Source organism: Triturus cristatus, chromosome 9, assembly GCF_964204655.1.
Source record: "Triturus cristatus chromosome 9, aTriCri1.1, whole genome shotgun sequence".
Lineage (NCBI taxonomy): Eukaryota > Metazoa > Chordata > Amphibia > Caudata > Salamandridae > Triturus > Triturus cristatus.
In genome coordinates this window covers 735,157,825-735,178,132 of record NC_140592.1, presented here as the reverse complement: position 1 = coordinate 735,178,132, position 20,308 = coordinate 735,157,825, and the positions used below count along the sequence as shown (strand labels likewise).

General features: G+C 48.2%; 1 protein-coding gene across 1 annotated transcript in view; it reads right to left on the bottom strand.

Annotated features, from left to right (window-relative positions):
- NXF1 (nuclear RNA export factor 1) overlaps positions 1-20,308 on the bottom strand; it is a 391,991-nt gene that overhangs the window by 221,169 nt on the left and 150,514 nt on the right. Inside the window, exons 6-7 of the mRNA XM_085625971.1 lie at positions 18,913-19,002; positions 18,696-18,765 (exon numbers count right to left, since the gene is read on the bottom strand). Coding sequence (XP_085482097.1) covers positions 18,696-18,765; positions 18,913-19,002 — 160 coding nt within the window. The remainder of the gene's footprint in view (positions 1-18,695; positions 18,766-18,912; positions 19,003-20,308) is intronic.

Here is a 20,308-nt window from a genome sequence, read left to right as displayed (position 1 = left end):
GTTACACCACCTGGGAGATGGGAGGTAGAGACTGTTAGGAAGGGGAGGTCCTAGTTCTCACTCTTGATCGGCAGGCCGGAGCTCCCGCTGCTAACTGATGGTCTCTCCGAGAGCTGGTATGCCCCTCTTCGTGGGTACGGAAAGGAGACGGGGTTGTAGCCATCTCGAATGTCTCCATAGACCACGAAACAGGTGCCACTGTGACCATCTCTACTATACTCCTCAGGTGTGGCATAAGAGGTTACTACACTATATGGACTCAACCTATGCACATATTGTAATGGTTTATCAGGTTTAATAACAAATACAAATCACATGACGTAAAGTATGTTGCAGCCCTATTGAACATCATACTGTGGCATTAATGTTTACTGCAACGCTGCCGGCCCCGGAAGGGGTTGTAGGCGGACAGCTGTGTACTTAACCATCATCCAGTTCGTGTATTACGCTGCCGGCCAGTTGCTGGTTGTAGGCACAGGGGCTGTGTACTGCTTATTTCCGACTGAATAAAGGTTTTTGAAAAATTAAAAAAAAAAAAAAAAAAAAAGGTTTGTCTGGGTGGCAGGTACTGACAGTCTGGCCCCGAGTGCTGCATGTGTGGTGCTTCTAGATAACCAGCTATTGCACAATTAAAACTGTGGGCACTTGTCATATATAGCACAACGGTGGTTAATAGGTCACTGGTCAGAAGGGCGGTGGCCATAAAATAGAAAACTAATTCCTGTGCAAAAAAAGAAATGTATACACAGAGCGCGCCTGGAGGCTAACTGTCAGTCAAGGCCTTGAGGAGGCTCACAAGTTAATATTCATAAGTGAAGAGGTGCAGCAAGATTAGCTGAGCAAAATGGGGAAAACAGACAAATCGCAATCGTGACTCGCCTTTAATGTGCGCTTAGCCCAGCAGGTCCCAAATGAAGGCGGCTTCCGACTCGGAGGCAGACTCACAGGTAGAAACCACTCCCCTACTTGAGGCAAAGCTGCTGGCAATACAGCGCAGCCTACAATCCATTGATGTTAAAATAGAAGCATTAAACCAAAGAATGGATAACATGTCTGCAAAGCTAGAGAAGCACAGCACGAGAATTGGGGTGGTTGAGCAGCGAGTCTCCACAACGGAGGACAGTCTGAGTGAGGTAGCTGGAAAAGCTTTAAACATGGAGAAAGTACTGGCGCTTATTCAGGCTAAAAATGAAGATTTGGAGGCTAGGTCAAGAAGGAACAATCTTAGAATTACTGGCTTGCCTGAAACAACCAATACAGGCAAAATGGAGACATACGTGGAGGCGATGATCCGAGACATCTTTGGTCCGGAAAACCTGTCCCAGATGCTGATAGTGGAGCGCGCCCATCGCTCCCTGGCCCCGAGACATGTTCCAGGGGCAGCGCCCTGCCCCCATTATTGGCAGACTTTTAAAATTACAGGGACAGAGATCCCATTTTGCGCATGGCCAGAGAAAAAGGCAAGATCAAGTACCAGGGGAGCGTGCTTGCATTTTTCCCAGACTTTACTGTCGTGGTACAGGCTGCGCAAAGGGAATTTGGCACAGTAAAGAAAATTCTGCAATCTGAACAGATCCCGTATGCCATGCTGTACCCAGCTCGCCTTCGTATTGGCAAGGATGGTGACTGTAAAAATTTCACTAGCTCAAAGACTGCGCTGGATCACGTGAAAAAACTCAAATGGCAACGGCGAGACACCTCTAATGAACCTGATGATGACGACTGAGTAGTGCAATTGGAATTGTCCAGCTACGAGATGTGACTGGCACTACAATGCGGACATAAGTTTGGAAGTATGCTCGTAATGTGGACTTATTTTACTACAGCTCTGTGATGCTAGATAGCAATGCGATTCCAACATGAGTTAGATGCATACATATATGCAAACATGTCTATGTTGCCAATGTAGTAAAGTTGATTTGATCAGCCACCTCTCATGTATGTGAGAGGCTAGTAGCACTCTGGCGTTCCCCTTATGGGAGTACCCCACCAGATTCAATTGTTTTTCACTGCTTGGTGGGTGGGATGTTTGCATTGATGCGAGATGGCTTTAGCAAGTTGGTGGCGCTGAAGTGGGAGGGGGTTAGTGGGGTGGGAGGGGGATGGGGAGTTGGATGGTGAGTAAGAGCAAAAGTAATACTGCAGCACACTCTTTTAATGGGGCCTTATCACATAATTGATGACCTGATACACCGCAGCTATGGGTAGTAATATGACATTTTGAACCTGGAATGTCTGGGGTTTAAACACCCCAAAGAAAACTCGCTCAGTTCTGGCATATCTAGATAGGTACTAGGTTCAAGTTGCCTTCCTGCAAAAAACCCACCTCACTACAGTCTGAGAAAAATGTAGGCGCACGCTGGGCTGGGGTGGGAGTTACTGCGTCATACTCGTCTTATTCTAGGGGTGTATTGACACTTGTTAAGAAGGGTGTGCCCTTCACTCTGCTAAAATCAAAAACGGATAAGCAAGGCATGGTAGTGATCATCCTTGGCAAGCTGTGACAGACGCAGGTGTTGCTGGTAAACATTTACGGCCCTAATATAGACGACCCGACATTCTTTACAGACTGCTAGCGTTGCATTTCTGTGTACCCTCAGGTGGAGCTATTTGGGGGGGGGGGGGGGGGAGTTAACCTCCGTTTGGATGCATCAATGGATAGGTTGATGAGTGCAAGACCGCCTCGGATAAGTTGCTGAGGTTGATGGAGGCTGGGGAAATCCTTGATGTCTAGAGACTGCATCATCCTGAGACACATGAAAGCAAGTTCATTTCCTCAGTGCATGGGTCGTGATCCAGATTGGACTAATGGCTAATGACAGAGCAGGCGTGCACGTTGACAGTGCAAGTTCGTCATCTTGCTAGGACGTTGTCTGATCACTCCCCAGTTATATTAGAGCTGCAAGTTCCCGATTGCGCTAGGCCACCTTTTCAGTGAAGGCTGCAGCAGGCTTCCCTGGCAGACCCGGTTTTTTAAGGTCACTGTTGGAACGGCGATTGGCAATTACATCCGTGCAAATGAGGGATCAGATGAAAGTGCAGGGATGTTAGGGGCGGCATTTAAAGTAACAATACGGGGAGAATTCATAAGTGTGCAGGCTGGTGTGCTTAGGGATTTGAGGCGTAGAATTAGTAAGCTGGCTTCAGAGATCTCAGCTTTGGAGAGAGTATGAGCAGTGGCCAGAAGAACAAGTTACTTGCCTTCGGTAACGCTTTTTCTGGTGGATACAGTATCTGCCTGTGGATTCCTCACCTTGTGAATATCCCCTGCGCCAGCATTCCACGGAATTTTTCTTCCCCAGCACTCCACGTCGACGACGTCATAATACATCAGCTCCGCTCGCGACTCCGTATGACGTCACCGGAGCCATAAGAGGCCCACGTCGGCGTGATGACGTCAGTTCCACCCATTTTTTACGAGCCTTCGAGGCGAACAGGTGAACCAACGACAAACTCAAAGTATACACAGTATACAGTATACCAACACATATACACAGTATACAAAGGAGAAGGATGCTAAATAAACAAGCATTTCCAACAAATGTACAAGCATTTCAAGCAAGACTTATTTCATGGCATACAAAGGTGGACAACGGGGAGGCGGGTGGGCCAGTGAGGAATCCACAGGCAGATACTGTATCCACCAGAAAAAGCGTTACCGAAGGTAAGTAACTTGTTCTTCTGATGGATACATCTGCCAGTGGATTCCTCACCTTGTGAATAGATTCCCACAGCAGTCCCCACTCCCGGAGGATGGTGTCCACCTTCCTATACCAGAAAGTCTTGTAAGAGAGCGCGCGAAGTGGCCCTCCCTCCTCATCTCGGAGTCCAAGCAATAATGCTTTGCGAAAGTATGGAGGGAGGCCCAAGTCGCGGCATTACAAATATCTGCCACAGGAACACCCCGGGCCAAAGCAGATGTAGATGATTTTGCTCTAGTCGAATGAGCTCTAATGCCCTCAGGAGGAGTCTTACCAGCCAGGGCGTAGCAGATATTGATGGCAAGGATGATCCATCTCGATAGTGTGCGCTTGTGCACCGCTCTACCCTTCGAATGACCAACGTAGCCAATGAAAAGTTGATCATCTAGACGAAAGTCTTTAGTCCTGTCCAGATAAAAACTCACAGCCCTCTTCGGGTCCAGGCAATGGAGTCTTTCCTCCTCTTTGGAAGGATGAGGAGGTGGATAAAAAACAGGGAGAGTAATAGACTGCCCCAAATGGAAAGGAGTAACAACTTTTGGCAGGAAAGCAGCCCTGGTCCTAAGAACCATCCTTTCAGCATGTAATGTTAAAAAAGGGGGTCTAGAACTAAGAGCTTGGAGCTCACTCACCCTCCTTGCCGAGGTTATGGCTACAAGAAAAACCACCTTAAAGGACAACAGCCTCAAAGGACAGCTATGTAGAGGCTAAAAAGGGGACCCCATCAGAAAGGTTAAAACAAGATTAAGGTCCCACTGAGGCATTACAAAAGGAGTGGGAGGAAACATGTTTGTAAGGCCTTTGATAAACCTCAGTACAACCGGTGATTTAAACAGTGACGGCTGATCCGGAAGGCATAGAAAAGCTGATAAAGCCAAAAGATAGCCCTTGACCGTGGCCACAGCACAGCCCTGCTGAGCCAAGGAAAGAGCAAACTGGAGCACATCAGAAAGATGGGCTTTTAAAGGGTCAATGGATCTCTCTCCACACCATTTAACAAACTTAGACCACCTGTAGGAGTAAATGGACTTGGTGGAGTGTCGCCTGGCCGATAAAATAACATCCACCACATCAGGCGGGAGAGAGAAAGAACTCAGGTTGCCCCGTTCAATCTCCAGGCATGAAGGTGTAAGCTCTGGAGGTGGGGGTGTAGAACCTGCCCTCCGACTGCGAGAGGAGGTCTGCCCTCAGAGGGAGACAGAGCGGAGGGCACGAGGAGAGGTGGAGAAGATCTGTGTACCACACCTTTCTTGGCCAATCCGGGGCGATCAATATAACCTGGGCCCGATCTTGGCGAATCTTCCTCAGAACCCGAGGAATCAAGGGTATGGGAGGAAACGCGTAAAGGAGTCGTGAGCCCCAACTCAACTGAAACGCGTCCCCCAACGCCCCCTGCATCGGAAACTGGAGACTGCAGAATGACGGGCAGTGCGCGTTCTCGCGGGTGGCAAACAGGTCCACCAAAGGGGTTCCCCACGGGTTCGCCGAAAGACGCAACAAACCACCTCCGGATGGAGCCTCCACTCGTGGTCGGCGGAGAACTGCCGACTGAGACTGTCCGCACGCACGTTCAGCACCCCGGCCAGATGATTTGCCATCAGACAAATCCGATGGTCCTGAGCCCAGGACCAAAGACGCAGAGCCTCTCTGCAGAGACAATGCGACCCCACACCTCCCTGCTTGTTGACATACCACATCGCGGTAGTGTTGTCCGTCAGGACTTGAACCGACGGACCGCGAAGGGAAGGGAGGAAGGCCTTGAGTGCCAAACGAATCGCCCGCAATTCCAGAAGGTTGATGTGAAGCAACCTTTCCTCTGGAGACCAAAGACCCTTGATCTCCAGATCCCCCAGATGAGCACCCCACCCTAGGATGGAGGCATCCGTTATCACTGTGGCCACCGATGGAGGCAGATCGAAGGGCTTTCCTTGCAACAGATTGCCCTCCACGCTCCACCAAGATAGATCCGCTGCAGCTTCTCTGGAGATCCTGACTGACTCCCTGAGATCCCCGTTGTGCTGATACCACTGCTTGCGGAGGCACCACTGGAGCGCCCTCATGTGCCAGCGTGCATGGTTGACCAACAGATAGCAGGAAGCAAACAGACTGAGCAGGCAAAGGACCTTCAGAACTGGAACAACCGCTCCATTGTGGAACAAAGGGACCATCTCCTGAATGTCGAGAATTCTTTGTGGAGGAGGAAATGCTCGACACACAGTAGTGTCCAGTACCGCCCCTATAAACAGGTTGCGTTGAGAGGGCACCAGGTGAGATTTGGGCACATTGATCGAAAAACCCAAGTCGAATAACAGCTGAGAAGTTACCTGCAGATGACGCTGCACCATCTCTGGGGACTCTGCCTTCAGAAGCCAGTCGTCCAGGTAGGGGAAAACTGGAATCCCCAACCTCCTGAGATGAGCAGCCACCACTGCCATCACCTTTGTGAAGACTCGAGGTGCGGTAGTAAGACCAAACGGGAGGACCGCAAACTGGTAACGTTGCGACCCAACCGTAAAACGGAGAAACTTCCTGTGCGACTTCAGGATTGGGACATGGAAGTACGCGTCCTGCAATTCGAGCGACACCATCCAGTCTCCTTGCTGCAACGCCTGAAGAACCTGCGCAAGGGTCAGCATCTTTAATTTCTCCTGTTTCAGGTAAAAGTTCAAGATTCTGAGGTCCAGGATTGGACGCAATCTGCCGTCTTTTTTGGGAATCAGGAAATACCGGGAGTAGCATCCCTGACCCTTCTCCTGCTCCGGAACCACCTCTATAGCACCCTTTTGAAGCAAGGCTAGAACCTCTTTCTGAAGGAGAAGCAGATGGTCCTCTGAGCAGTAACCTTGGCAAGGAGGGTAAGGGGGAGGAAACTCCCGAAAGGGAAGGGCGTACCCAGTCTCTACGAGGTTCAAAACCCAAAGGTCTGTCGTAACAGATTTCCAACCCCGTAGAAAGTAGGACACCCGACCCCCCACAGGTCTTACATGATCCGGGATGGGGGGTCTAGGGCTGCTTCCCTGATGCCTCATTGGGAGCAGAGGAGGAGGAAGAAGAAGAAGAGGGGTTGCGTCCAGAACCTCTACGACCCCTTTGTCTCCCTCTATAGGATTTATAGAGGGGATTCTGCTGTTGTTGCTGCTGCTGCTGTTGCTGCTGAGGCTTTCGGTAGGAGCGAAAAGATGACCTTCCAAAACCCCTAAATTTCCCAAAAACAGAACCCTTTGCAGGAGCTTGCAGACACAAAGACTTTGCTGTTAATCTGCTGTCTTTAAATCTTTGTAGAGCAGAATCTGCCTTTTCACCAAACAACTTCTGCCCATCAAATGGCAAATCCACTAATGTGGCTTGAACATCCGCAGAGAATCCCGACGAACGGAGCCATGCCTGCCTTCTTGCAGCTATGGACGAGCCCATAATCCTTGCCACCGAACCCGCCGTATCCAATCCCGACTGGATCACCTGTCTGGCAGCGGCCTGAGTGTCTGAAACCACCTCCAAGAAGGACGCCTTATCGCCCTCCGGCAGCTTAGGGGCCAAAGTCTTCATTGAGTCCATCAATGCTTGCACATAACGCCCCAGCAAGCACGTGGCATTGGAAGACTTTAATGCCATACTCCCCGAAGAGAAAGTCTTTTTAGCAGCCTGGTCCACCTTCTTAGACTCCCCATCTGCGGGAGACTGAGGGAAAGCCCCTGAAGCATGCTTCGAGCAGGATGCCTGCACAACCAGGCTCTCTGGAGACGGGTGTATAGATAGAAAATCCGGATCCCCAGGCGTCACCCTATACCTTCTTGCCACCTGTCTGGAAACAGCCGGAGAAGAAAGTGGTTTCCGCCATACCTCCAAAACAGGCTCCAAGATGGCCTCATTATAGGGCAGTAAAGGCTCTGAAGTGGAAGTAGGAGAGTGCAGAACCTCCGTCAACAAGTTCGATTCATACTCTGCTGAGGGCAACTGTAAATCCAACAGCTCTGCAGCCTTTTTGATAACAGTATGGTAGGGAGCCAGTTCCTGTGGCGGAGAGGATCTTCCAGACGTGTGCTCCCATTCTGGGGTAGTGTCTAGGCCACTAGCCACTTGTATGCCCTCAAAATCAGAGGATGTGTCCACCTCACCTTCCTCTATCTCTCTGTACCTTCCTTCTTCCAATACCCTTTGGGCCTCCCTCCTCGATCGAATCCGGGGAGCCGGCGTCGACGACGTCGTACGCAGCGTCGGTGGAGCCAGAGGTGTTGGAGTCGGCGGCACCATAGACTGAGTCGGCGGCGCCAGATGCGGCACTGATGGAGTCGGCAGCGGCGTCGAGGAAGGCTCTGAAGAAGGTCGATCCATCCGAAGTCGTGACGGATCCCCAGACGGCGCCGGAAACTGCCACGAAGGCGCCATCGGCAGAAAGGGCATGAAGGGGGCCTGAGCATAATGCTGCGGCACCCCCAACGCATAAGCCATGGGACCCACGGGACCAGTTGGTGCTCCGGATGGGAAGGCCGCCCTATTAAAAATACCATACATGGCATTTAAGAACTGAGTAGAATCAGTACCTGGAGCAGGAAACGGAGGATAAGGCACTGAACCTGCATCCCTCTGCGGAGTATTTGGCTGCGGCGCCGTAGTGTCCTCCACCGGAGCCATAGATTCTTCAAGCGCCGGAGTCGGTTCTTCCTCCCGTTCCTGATCCGAAACATGCGACTCCACCCGATCTGGAGACGACGCCCGAGACAGCGCCGGGGACTGCGCCGGCGAACGCTCTGGAGCCCGCTTCGGAGATGGTGAACCTCCCGGAGTCTTAGAGGGAGAAGGAGAAGGTGAAATGTCCTTACTCCGATGACGTCGAGGTGAAGTCGACTTCCTGCTCTTCGTGGACCGGCGTGAAGAGTGTTTTTTTTTTATGATGTCTCTTTGACTTCGACGACCTCGAAGTCGACGACTCCGCCCTCGATTTCTCTTTCTGTCTCCCTCTCTTCTCCTTTCCGACTTTCGCCATAAACAGCTTGGCTTTTCTTTCCTTTAATGCTTTAGGATTCATCCTCCTACAGCATGCACAGTCTTCTACATCATGGTCCAACGAAAGGCACCACAAACAGTCCTCATGTGGGTCCGTCATGGACATATGTCCGCCACATTCCCTACAGGGCTTAAAGCCCGACTTCCTCGTGGCAGACATTACAGACTTTTGCAACAGAAACACCTTACAACTACAAAGTAGCAGGAGTACTGGAAAAAACCGCTGCGCGTCGACGGCGCGGAAAAAAGGGAACTGACGTCATCACGCTGATGTGGGCCTCTTATGGCTCCGGTGACATCATACGGAGTCGCGAGCGGAGCCGATGTATTATGACGTCGTCGACGTGGAGTGCTGGGGAAGAAAAATTCCGTGGAATGCTGGCGCAGGGGATATTCACAAGGTGAGGAATCCACTGGCAGATGTATCCATCAGAACCTGCGTTACTAGCTAAAGTACGAGAACTCGTGACTAAGCACAACCAGACAGCAGGTCAGGAGCAGGCACAGAGGTCCAGGAGAAGTACAGCAAGATATTATGGGGAAGGCCCAGTAGGTCGCTTGCCCCCAGAAGATAGCCATGCCACGGGGCCAGGAAAACATAACTGAAATGCTAGATAGGGATGGTGTGGTGCAACATATGACTGCGGGGATAAGCAACATGGTGCAGGACTTTTATGAGACGCTTTACGGAGAATATCTGACGCAACCATTTGATGAGGAGGATGTCAAACTTGCCATAATGTCCCTTACCACTTGTAAGTCAGCGGGGATAGACGGGCTCCCAAGCGAGTTTTACAAGGCGTACGTGAAGGAGCTGGCACCTAGACTCTTGTTTTTGCTGAGGCATATAAGGCAGGTAAACTGCCCCCCACTCTTAGGGAAGCACTTTTAGTCAGGTTGCTGAAACCAGATAAGGTGGCCAACAAGTGTGAATCATATAGGCCACTTTTAGATTTTAGCAACAATGATTGCCACGAGGCTACACCCTCTTGTGCCCAAGCTGATCCTCCCCGACACAGTCTCTCACCGCACCCTAATACGCAGACTCTATGACACAGGAATCCAGGACAAGGCCCTTGACTGGATCCGCTCCACCCTCGACTGGACCCGCTCCTTCCTCTCCGGCAGAGCGCAGCGGGTTAGACTCCCCCCCCCCCCCCCCCCCCCCTTTCCCCTCGGACCCTACACCTGCAGAGTGCCCCAGGGCTCCTCCCTCAGCCCGACGCTCTTCAACATCTACATGGCTCCACTCGCCTCCATCGTCAGAACCTACCGACTCAACATTGTGTCATACGCAGACGACACCAAACTCATCCTCTCCCTATCCAACGAACCGAACACCGCCAGACACAGCTTTCGAGAAGGCATGGAAGCCGTCGTCAAATGGATGAAAAGCAGCTGCCTATAACTAAACACCAACAAATCAGAAGAGCTCATCATGGGTCCAAACCCCGACACCTGGAGCGACACCTGGTGCCCCCCCCCCCCTCGGAAACTCACCAACACCCACGGATCACGCACGCAACCTGGGAATCATCCTGGACTCGGAGCTCAAAATGGACCGTCAGATCAACTGTCTCATCTTCCTGCTTCCACACCCTCTGCTTCCTTCGTAAGACCTTCAAATGGATCCCCCTCGAACACAAAGACAGTCATTCACGCCCTGGTCACCAGCAAACTCAACTACGGCAACGCACTCTACGCCGGACTAAACAAAAACCTCACCCGAAAGCTACAGAACATCCAGAATGCCACCGCAAGACTGGTCCTCAACCAGCCAAAACACTGCTAAATCTCCCAGCACCTGCGCACACTCCACTGGCTCCCCGTCGAGGCGAGAATCACCTTCAAGATACTTACCCACGCACACAAGGCCCTCTACAGCACCGGACCAGTATACCTGAACAGCCAACTCAAATTCCACGCACCCCAAAGCAGCCTATGGTCAGCCCAGCTCTCCTACGCTGTGGTCCCCCGCACCAGAAAGACCAGATAGGGAGGCCGCTCCTTCACCTTCCTCGCGGCCAAAGCATGGAAAGCCCTTCCGCTCCACCTCAGACAATATCGCTTCCTGACTTCGTTAGAAACCTCAAAACCTGGCTCTTTGACAGACCCCCTCCATGATGGAATGGAACCTGCACACCCCCCCCTAGCGCCTTGAGACCCTTACGGGTGAGTAGTCGCTCTTTAACAAACTCCTGATTGATTGAGTCAGGGTTTGTGTCAAGGAGATCAACAACGCTTAACTTGTGAGCCATTTTTGCCACGCTGCATTATTTAGAGCCGGACTTCGAGGAAGTGGCTGTGCTGCTTGACCCAGCAAATGCATTTGATTCTGTGAGGTGGGAGTACATGTTTACTGTTTTGATCAGGATTGGTATGTAGGAAAGTGGGTTGCTGTTGCAGTAAACCCCCCCACTTTTTGCCAGACTACTGATGCACTTTGACTTGATGTGCCCTGGGTCCCTGCCAAATCAGGTTCCCAGGGCCTGCGTTCTTTGCCCAAAAACGAACCCAATTGGCATCTCTAGCCACAGGTTAGCCCCTGGTAAATGGTACCACAGGTACCCAGGGCACTGTGACCAGGGAAGACCTCTAAGGGCTGCAGCACTTATTGTGCCACCCTTAGAGGCCCATACCTTTTCACACACACACACAGCCTTTGCAGGCTGCGCGTTTTGGGGCAGAACAAAGTGAAGAATCAACATATCACATCCCTGTGTGCCATGCCTACAACTCACTGCCCTGGCATAGATCAGCCACCCCTCTAGCTGGGTACCCTATGCCAGTGGTGAGTGTACAGGTGCATGAGCCCTATACCCCTACAGTGTCTAAGTCCATTCTTAGGCATTGTAAGTGCAGTGCTGCCATTAACAGTATATGGTGCTGGGAGCTTGTCATTACGAACTCCACAGCACCCTAATGGCTACACTGAAAACTGAGAAGTCTGGTATCAAACTTCTCAGCACATTAAACCCACACTGCTGCCAGTGAGGGATTTAATGAAAAATGCACATTGAGGGCATCTCAGATATGCACCCGGAAAAAAGACCAGCCTCTGGTGGGTTCCCAGACTGGTACACATCAGAAATACGATACGCGGAGAATGGAAATACGCGATCAAAAACAATACAGTCGAGGTTGAGTGTATTGCGCATCGAGGGGAACCCGAGAAACAGTCTAACCGAAGCAATTCATGTCCAAATCCGAAGGCGGAAAATACAATCTAACAATGGAGTCGATACCCATGTGCAGTATCCAGGAGTGGACTCAACAGACTGACGCTATTTTAGGTGGCTGTGACGATGAGCCTGCAGGGTCACCCAAAGGTCGTTTGAGGTGTTCTTGAGGAAGATTTAGAAGATGTATCTGTAGGAAAGTGTCTCTATATATACTGTTCCCAAATAGGTAGAGTGTGTATACAGTCCAGAGTCCCCAGAGGTTTGGCTGAGGCTAAACTTAGATATAACCTTACTCTCTAAAGTGGTAGCTTTGTCGAGAAGTAAGGCAGTATCAGAGGACAGTGTAAAGCATTTGTTGTACACACTCAGTCAGCAAATGGTCTCACACACTCAATAACTGAACTCTAGGTCAATGGTTTATATATAAAAAATATAGGCTTGTATTATTTTAGAAATAACAATTGGATTTAAAATATACTTTCTAAGAATGAGAGGCTTTATATAAATACTTTTGCAATATGCAATTGACTTTTGTAAACAGTTACAAGTGGTTGCAATAGGCAACACTATTTTAAACACAATAATGCATGGAGTTCAATGGAAGTTTCATGTTATATGCCACAGATTACTTTTAGGATAACTTTTGGAATTCCAGGACTGGATCCTAGATTCAGTCCTGGGTCAGTACTTGGGATCAAGTGATAAAAGTAGACTTAACCGCTTCGACGCGCATGACGGAGCGGTTCCGTCATGCACGTCGGATGCGCTGTGTGCATGACGGAACCGCTCCGTCATGGCCCCGCCCGCGCACAGAACCTTCAGCGCGGTGCGGAAATCCACGCCGCGCTGAAGGGGTTAATTACTGTGATGATTTTTAGATAATATTTTGCTATTTTAAAAGTTGACAGAAAATATTTCATAGAAAACAGTCAATGATTCCCTATGGCAGAAAATTCAACTTACAGGCATAGTATGTTCTTGTTACTTTTGTAATCCAGTACTGGGTGCCTAGACTCAGTACTGGAACCTATATCCAAAACATGTAAGTAATTACGTTTTCAGATATTATACGATTTAAAAAAAATATTTAAAGATTGCAGAAATTGACAGAAGAAATTTCACAGAAAAACAGTCCATGATTTCCTATGGAAGAAAATTGGGTTACTGGTAAGTACAGTTGTAAGTAGTAAGAGTCAGTGCTGGGTACCAAGATCCAACACTGGGAGCTCACCTAAGAGCAGGTGAGTATTTTCGTTTTCGTTACTCGGCTGATTTTTGGTGAATATTTTTAGTTTTGAAAAGTCCACACTTAGAAGAAATTTCAGGAAAAAGCCAGTCAATGTTACCCTATGAAGAAAATTGAGTTATTGGTTTAAAGGTAAGTACTCGACTGGCAGAGTTGAGGTTCTGGGCATAGACTCAGGGGTCCCCCAGGGTCAGGTAGGTACAGTTGGTTCACTCCCAGCGGCACTAGGGCAGCCGGGTGCAGAGAGAGTTAGGCCCAATGTTATCCTATGAGGGATAGGGGGGCCTTGGTTAGTGGCTGCTGACTGGCAAGCCACGCGGCTGTGGGAGCTGGGCTCCTGGTCACTTACTCAGGGCAAGTGGGGAAGTAGACTAGTGTAGAGATTGCACTGCCAGGGCCACTCGGGCGGCTGGGTCCAGGGTGCTTTTGAGCCTTCGGGCGCTCAATGGAAATCAATGGGAATGCTCCGGTTAGAAAAAAGGCTGCAAGTCCGGGGACGAGGATTCTTCAGGTGCCACCACCACTTCGAGAGGTAAGTTGGGTAGTTTGAGAGTAGGTAGGTACCCCGGGATTGCGCACAGGGGTTCGCGGGGCGCCGGGTGCCTTTTGGTGTCGGGAAATCTTACCCTCTGTTGATCGCGGTTGGGGGGGCACCTTGTTCTGAGGCTGCAGGCTTCTTCAGGAGTGTCGAGGGAGGTCCTTGGGTGCCGGACTCGGGGTCACAGTCGCCGTGGGGTCGTCCTCGTGGTCTTTGTTCACTCCGGCACAGGCCAGGCTTGGCTGGTGCAGAGTGTGCTGGGTTCGCGGTTCCGGGCTGCTGCCAGGGATTGGAAGTAGATTTTGAGTAGAGTCTCTACTCATGGGAGTCCCAGGGACTTCGAGTCAAAAGGTAGCCAGGTCCTCCGGGGTTTGTGAGGTTGCTGGCCACAAGAGATGCCGGGTTGGAGCAGGAGCAGGTTCGAGGGTCGACAGGCCGGTAGGGCTGGGGCCAAAGCAGTTGGTGTCTTCCTCTTCTTAGCAGCTGCAGGGCAGGTCTTCTTTCTTCTAGCTCTTCTTCAGATTTTGGAATCTGGGGAAGGAAGGTTCAGGGTGCCCCTAAATACTAGATTTAGGGGCGTTACAGGTAGGTGAAGGGCAGGGACCAATGGGTCCCTGTCCTGGGGTGGGTACACCCCCTATCCTGCCTCTCTCCTGTGGGAAGGGGGCAGTAGCCTAGTCCTGATAGGGTAGGGCTTCCCATCTTCAAGATGGCGAGAGCCCGGAGATGTGCTTCATCTCGCCTCCCCCACCTGAGGGGTGGGGTTGGCAGGCTGGCACATCCCCTGTCCTTATTTGGGGTTTCCGGCCAAGCTTCCCGCCAGAGTGGGGGGTTGCAGTGCCCTGGGGAAGTTCACAGAGGCGGCATGCCTTTGAAGCTTCCCCCTGCCCATTCTGTGGGAGGAGATTAGCACCTCGCCCAGGATATGCATTGTTGCAGGCCCAGGAGAGCACGGGCTCTCCTACCCAGGGGTCCAGCAACATGTCTGCTCTGTGGCAGCTTAGGCAGCCTCAGAACATACGTGGATTGTAGGTTAGGTTTTAGGGGATCTCTAAGATGCCCTCTGGGGTGCTTGGTACATTAAATCCCACACTGGTATTAGTGTGGGTTTAATGTGCTGAGAAGTTTGATACCAAACTTCTCAGTTTTTAGTGTTGCCATTATGGTGCTGTGGAGTTCGTGTTTGACGAGCTCTCAGCACCATGTACTCTTAAATGGCAGCACTGCACTTACAGTGCCCAGAAATTGACCTGGGTACTGTAGGGGCACAGGGCTCCTGCTCCTGTGCCCACACCATAGGCATAAGGCACCCAGCCAGAGGGGTGGCTGATATATGCTATGGCAGTGTAGGTGATGGGCATGGCACACAGGGATGTGTGCCATGTCGACTCTTTGTTTTGTCTTGCACCCAAACACTCAGCCTGCAAAGGCAGTGTGTGTGTGTGTGTGTGTGTGTGTGTGTGTGTGTGTAAGGGTACAGGGCCTCTAAGGGTGGCACAATGAGTGCTGTAGCCCTTAGAGGACTTCCCTGGTCACAAGGCCCTGGGTACCTAGGGTACCAATTACCAGGGGCTGACATGTGGCCAGGGGTTGCCAATTTGGCTTTTGTGTGTTTAGGGAAGGAACTTAGGCCCTGGGCACCTGATTGGCAGGAGTCCAGGGCACACTCGGTCAAAGTACATTCAGCAATTCAGCAAGATGGCACTTTCTCACAGTTGCTGGCTGCAGGACACAGGGATTTCGCAGGAGCAGGTTTGAGCTGGAGACAGACCGGTAGGGTTGGGGCCAAGTCAGTGGGCGTCGTCTTCTTGTTAGCTTCGTCACAGCTGCTCCGTCCTTTTCCTTTAGTTGGCTGACTTGTTGGTTCAGGGCTGCCCCTAAATACTGTTTTTAGGGGGCGTTTTAGGGGTCTCGAGGTCAGTAGCCAATGGGCTACTGACCTTAGGGTGACTACACCCTTGGTGTGCTCATTCCACGTGGGAGTGTGAAACCAATCCTGATTGGGTAGTGCCTGCCATTTGCAAGATGGCAGGGACTGAAGAGTGGACACAGGGCTCATGCACCTGTACCCTCACCACTGGTATAGTGCACCCAGCTAGAGGGGTGACTGAACCATGCCAGGGCATTGGGTTGTAGGCATTGCACACAGGGATGTGTGCCATGTCGACTCTTCACTTTGTTCTGCACCGAAACACGCAGCATGCAAAGGCAGTGTCTGAGTTTAAAGGTACACGACCGCTAAGGGTGGCACAATAAGTGCTGCAGCCCTTCGAGGTCTTCCCTGGTCACAGTACCCTGCGTTCCTGTGGTATCATTTACCAGGGGTTGACTTGTGGCCAGAGAGTGCCAATTGAGTGTACAGGGTACAGTTTTGGGGAAAGAACACAGGCCTTGGAACCTGACTGGCAGGGACCCAGGGCACATCAACTCGAAGTGCATCAGTTGTCTGGCAAAAATTGGGGGGGGGCTTACTGTAACAGAAACCCAGCTTCTCACACCGTACGTTTGGGTTGTAGGTAGATTGTTGCAAACTGTTCGTTTTTGTAAGCAGGATCATGCCGCATTCCACTGATTTAACAATTATGAGCCGGTGTTTCTTGGTTTAAAGTGCCACTGGCGCCATTCACAGATGGCCGAACTTATTATCGATAGCTGGCAATACAGTAGAAGGTGAAACCAATGGTGCGTCAGGTATTATAGGACATTACATATTCTCACCTGTTAGTTGGGAGTATTTAAACGTGTCAGTAAGGCGCGTTATTTAAAATTACACGGAACCATGGAAGGAGAATTGAGACACTTAGCAAGGTATGCGGGAAGTAAAACCGAATTTGCTACCTTCGTTTGGGTGGCTTGAGATTTAAATTTTGGGTTTGTGTAGATACTGGCAATCTGATTATTTTGCTAGGTTTTTTAACTGTCGCATTTGAGAGTAATACTTGATTTATCTAGAGCGGGGCTACTGGGGCCAGCATCACCTGAAGACGCTCTTTAAATGGCCTGCTTGAAACGCTTATTGTGGTAGGATATTCTATGTTTTCAGATATCATTAAAACTCCCTCGCTTAGGGGTGTGAAGACGAAGGGTATCGTGGCATGCATTAACTGTAGATGAATCACTGAAAGACATGCTAGAAATTAGTCGGTATAGCAACGAACTAAAGACCTCGCAATGCCGCCAAACTACGTTGGAGATCCAAACTCGGCAGATTCAGTGTGTCATTGTGCAGTGTAGCTGGGGACCACAAAAAGCAAAGCAACGCAACTCTTAGGTTTTTATCAAAGTAACCATTATTCGGTAAATGGAGAGGACAGGTTGCTTTACATACCATGGGGAATCTAATCAGGAAGGATGAATGTCCTTCGATAACGGTTGTTTATGGGTACCGGGAGAACTCGGATCTTTGATAGTTATAGGGTAGTAATAACAGTTAGCTACACATGACACAGATGTGGCCTAAAGAAGTATGAGTTTTACGTCTATGGGTATAGGAACTATACAGTTGTTTGAATATAAACCTTATCCTTACTCTAATCACAAGTTTTAAAATTATTTTTCATACCAGATGTCAAGGTGTAAAAACCTGAGGCTTACCCCTCCATCATAAGGCGACAATCAGATTTAAGGTGCATCCTTATGACGCACTAGAACTTTACATTATAGAGATGAGAATTCAGATTATCATCTGACTTAGCTGTTTTTAGCCTCTCAGGACTAAACTCTATTGATTAGCTTCCCTGTAGCATCTGTCTTTTTTTGCAATTGTCTTTCTCTTTACGCTATTCTAAATTGGGGTTCATATTCATCAAATCAGTAAATAAACCCCTATAGAACTTTTATGCTATCACTTTCACCACGGTTTAGGGTGAAATTTGGATTTTATTCAGTGTCTCTAATGGAGGAGGTAAACCCATCAGTTTTTGATACAACATACTCACTTAAATTAACCATCTATTAGTCAAACCAAAGGATAACACTTGCAAATTGTTTTTTTGCTAAAGAGTCTTCCAAATAGGTCTTTGTTCATCCTGTTTTCATGTAGGTGTTTTTGTTAATATGTCTCTATCATGTCAGTCTTCATGTACTTGTGTTTGTTACTCACGTGTATTTATCCTCGTTTCATACAAAACAAAAAAATCTTTTGTTTTATTAGTCATGTTATTGTATTGTGTCCTATGTGCTTTTTTAAATGTTATTTAGGGAAGTGATTTAATTCACATGTCAATATTTGATGGTAGTGACAACAAAGTTTTTTTATGTCATCAGATATGTCCTTCATTCATTTCATGTATTTTATGTTATTTGCTACAGCCCTGACAAAGTTCCATGATTTTATTTTGGGAAGAAACGCGTTGGCTGATTTTTCTTTGAATGAGCATGAACTTTTGAATATAGAACTTTCTTGAAAAAATTATTATGGACTGAAACTACTTTCTTGGTGCACCTCCTTGCCTTCATCAAAAAACAAATCTGTATTCAGTGGCACTAAATGGCGGCAAGTGCTGGATGATTGGTGCACAATTATCAAGGACTAAATTACAGTAATAAAGTGAGGTGCTAACCAACTAGTCCGTCGCTCTGTTTTGGAGTAAATCAAAAATATTGACATCTTCCTCACCCCCAGCCATAGGATCTTGATGAAACTCAAACTTGCACTGAATATCACTTGCTAACTATTTGTTACACTAGCGACAGACCTACCAAAAGGATAAGCAAGTGAAAATTGTATTGAAATCATAATTTAACTACGTCCCCCCTCAGTGTATTGATTGGCACTAAACTTGACATACCTATAGAAAACAAATCCTTCATAGGCGCTGCCAAATCTTGTGCAAATTCAAAATCATACAATATCAAATTTATTAGCGAATTAACACTTTTTTGACAAACCCCACACCCACAATTCACAGATCAGTTATGAGATCAAGCAATACACCAAGATGTACAGATCCAACACTGTTTCAAACATGTGCCTCTTCCAAACTTGCTATTGAAAGGTCACTCAAACAATCATTTCGTAGTACCTGTATCATTGCAGAGGTCCTTCAGATCCAATGCTTGCAATGCTCCATCATACCGTCTACTCATGCAGAGCTGGAAGACAAGAGAATCAACTGAAATAAAGATCCTTACTACTAGTAGCACCAATAGGTGTGGAAAAGTACCTTAGTAAGCACTTCATGTGATCATACTTCAAGAAGACACTCCTTTTCAACACACACACAGGCTGAATTGGCTCACCTTTAGGTGCACAATACTTTCGTCGTCCAACTCGCTCAATTTTTTCAGTATACTTTGTGGTGGTTTACAAGGCTCCACTAACATCGCCATCTACAAGAAGGGAACATAGTATTTCAAGTAACTAAAGTCATAATACGTCAGGGTATGTAAAAACATGAATAGAACAAAAATTGCAGTGCTAAAGCAAAACAGCAGTCGCTAAGGAGTGAAAAGGGTGCTAGCCAGGACAGCGTGAGGATGAGCAAAGGAGTTTACTGGTAAGGATTTGGAAAGTGCAGTAAAAAGGACGAACATTTTAGAGTAGTATGGTGTCATGCTCTTTACACTGCCCTGATTACAAGGACAAATAAGAAAATCATTGGCTGAAGAGCTGTAGTAATGGTAAGTTATAAACCACAATATGGCAGACTGTTTGAGCACTTGATGTAGGATATCGAACTTATGTACATTCATGGACTGGTAAGGTAACATTGTTAAGACATTTAAAGAATGTTATTAATTGTTTGAAATACACTGGCATAAAGCTAATCTAGGACATATCAACAAAAGCATGAAAATTCAAATGAAACAAGTCCGATAATATATCTCAAATTAAATACAGCTAGACACTTTTTTGAAGCATACTCTAATGCTGCTCAGTTACATTTTCAGATACTTAAGCCAAGCAGGATCCACACTTTAGAGGCGGTGATATGAAACGGGTATAACAATGCAAGTAGTTTTGGATAGATTTGTAACGGTGAATCCTGGTGGACTAAATGAAGGACAAGATTGCAAGAGTTTTTTGTAAAAGTTTATTAAATATTAAGTGATTTGTACATGGTACGAGTCGCAGGTAATGTCCTACTAGAAATTTCGTATGACGATGTGGAATTATAAAATTGAAAAACAACAAGGTGATGCATGGCAATCGCTAGAGCCGCATCCCAAATACATCATTTTTTGATCACCATGTGTAAGAAACTGGCTCTATATATACTACACCAAAATGAGGTATAGTGCGTATAGAGTCCAGGTGACCCCAGAGGTAAGCAGAGGTTAAAGTTAGATAGAACCATACTCTATATCTGTGTTAGTGTGGTCAAGCAGAAACGCAGTATCAGAGGACAGTGTTAAGCATTTGATGTACACACTCAGTCAGCAAATGAATTCACACACTCAAGAACTGAACTTTAGGCCAATTGTTTTTGTATATAAATAAACATACTATTACTTTATTTTAGAACCAAGCGAGCCTCGCACAGGTAGGCATAAAATACTTTCCAATAATAAGTTGATGATTGTAGAACAGCTTGAAAATGCAATAGGAATTTTACTTTGAGTTACAGGGAATGCAGTAGGTTGCAACACTTGGCAAACAGTACATTCAAATGAAAAGGTTTTTTCTGTATATTAC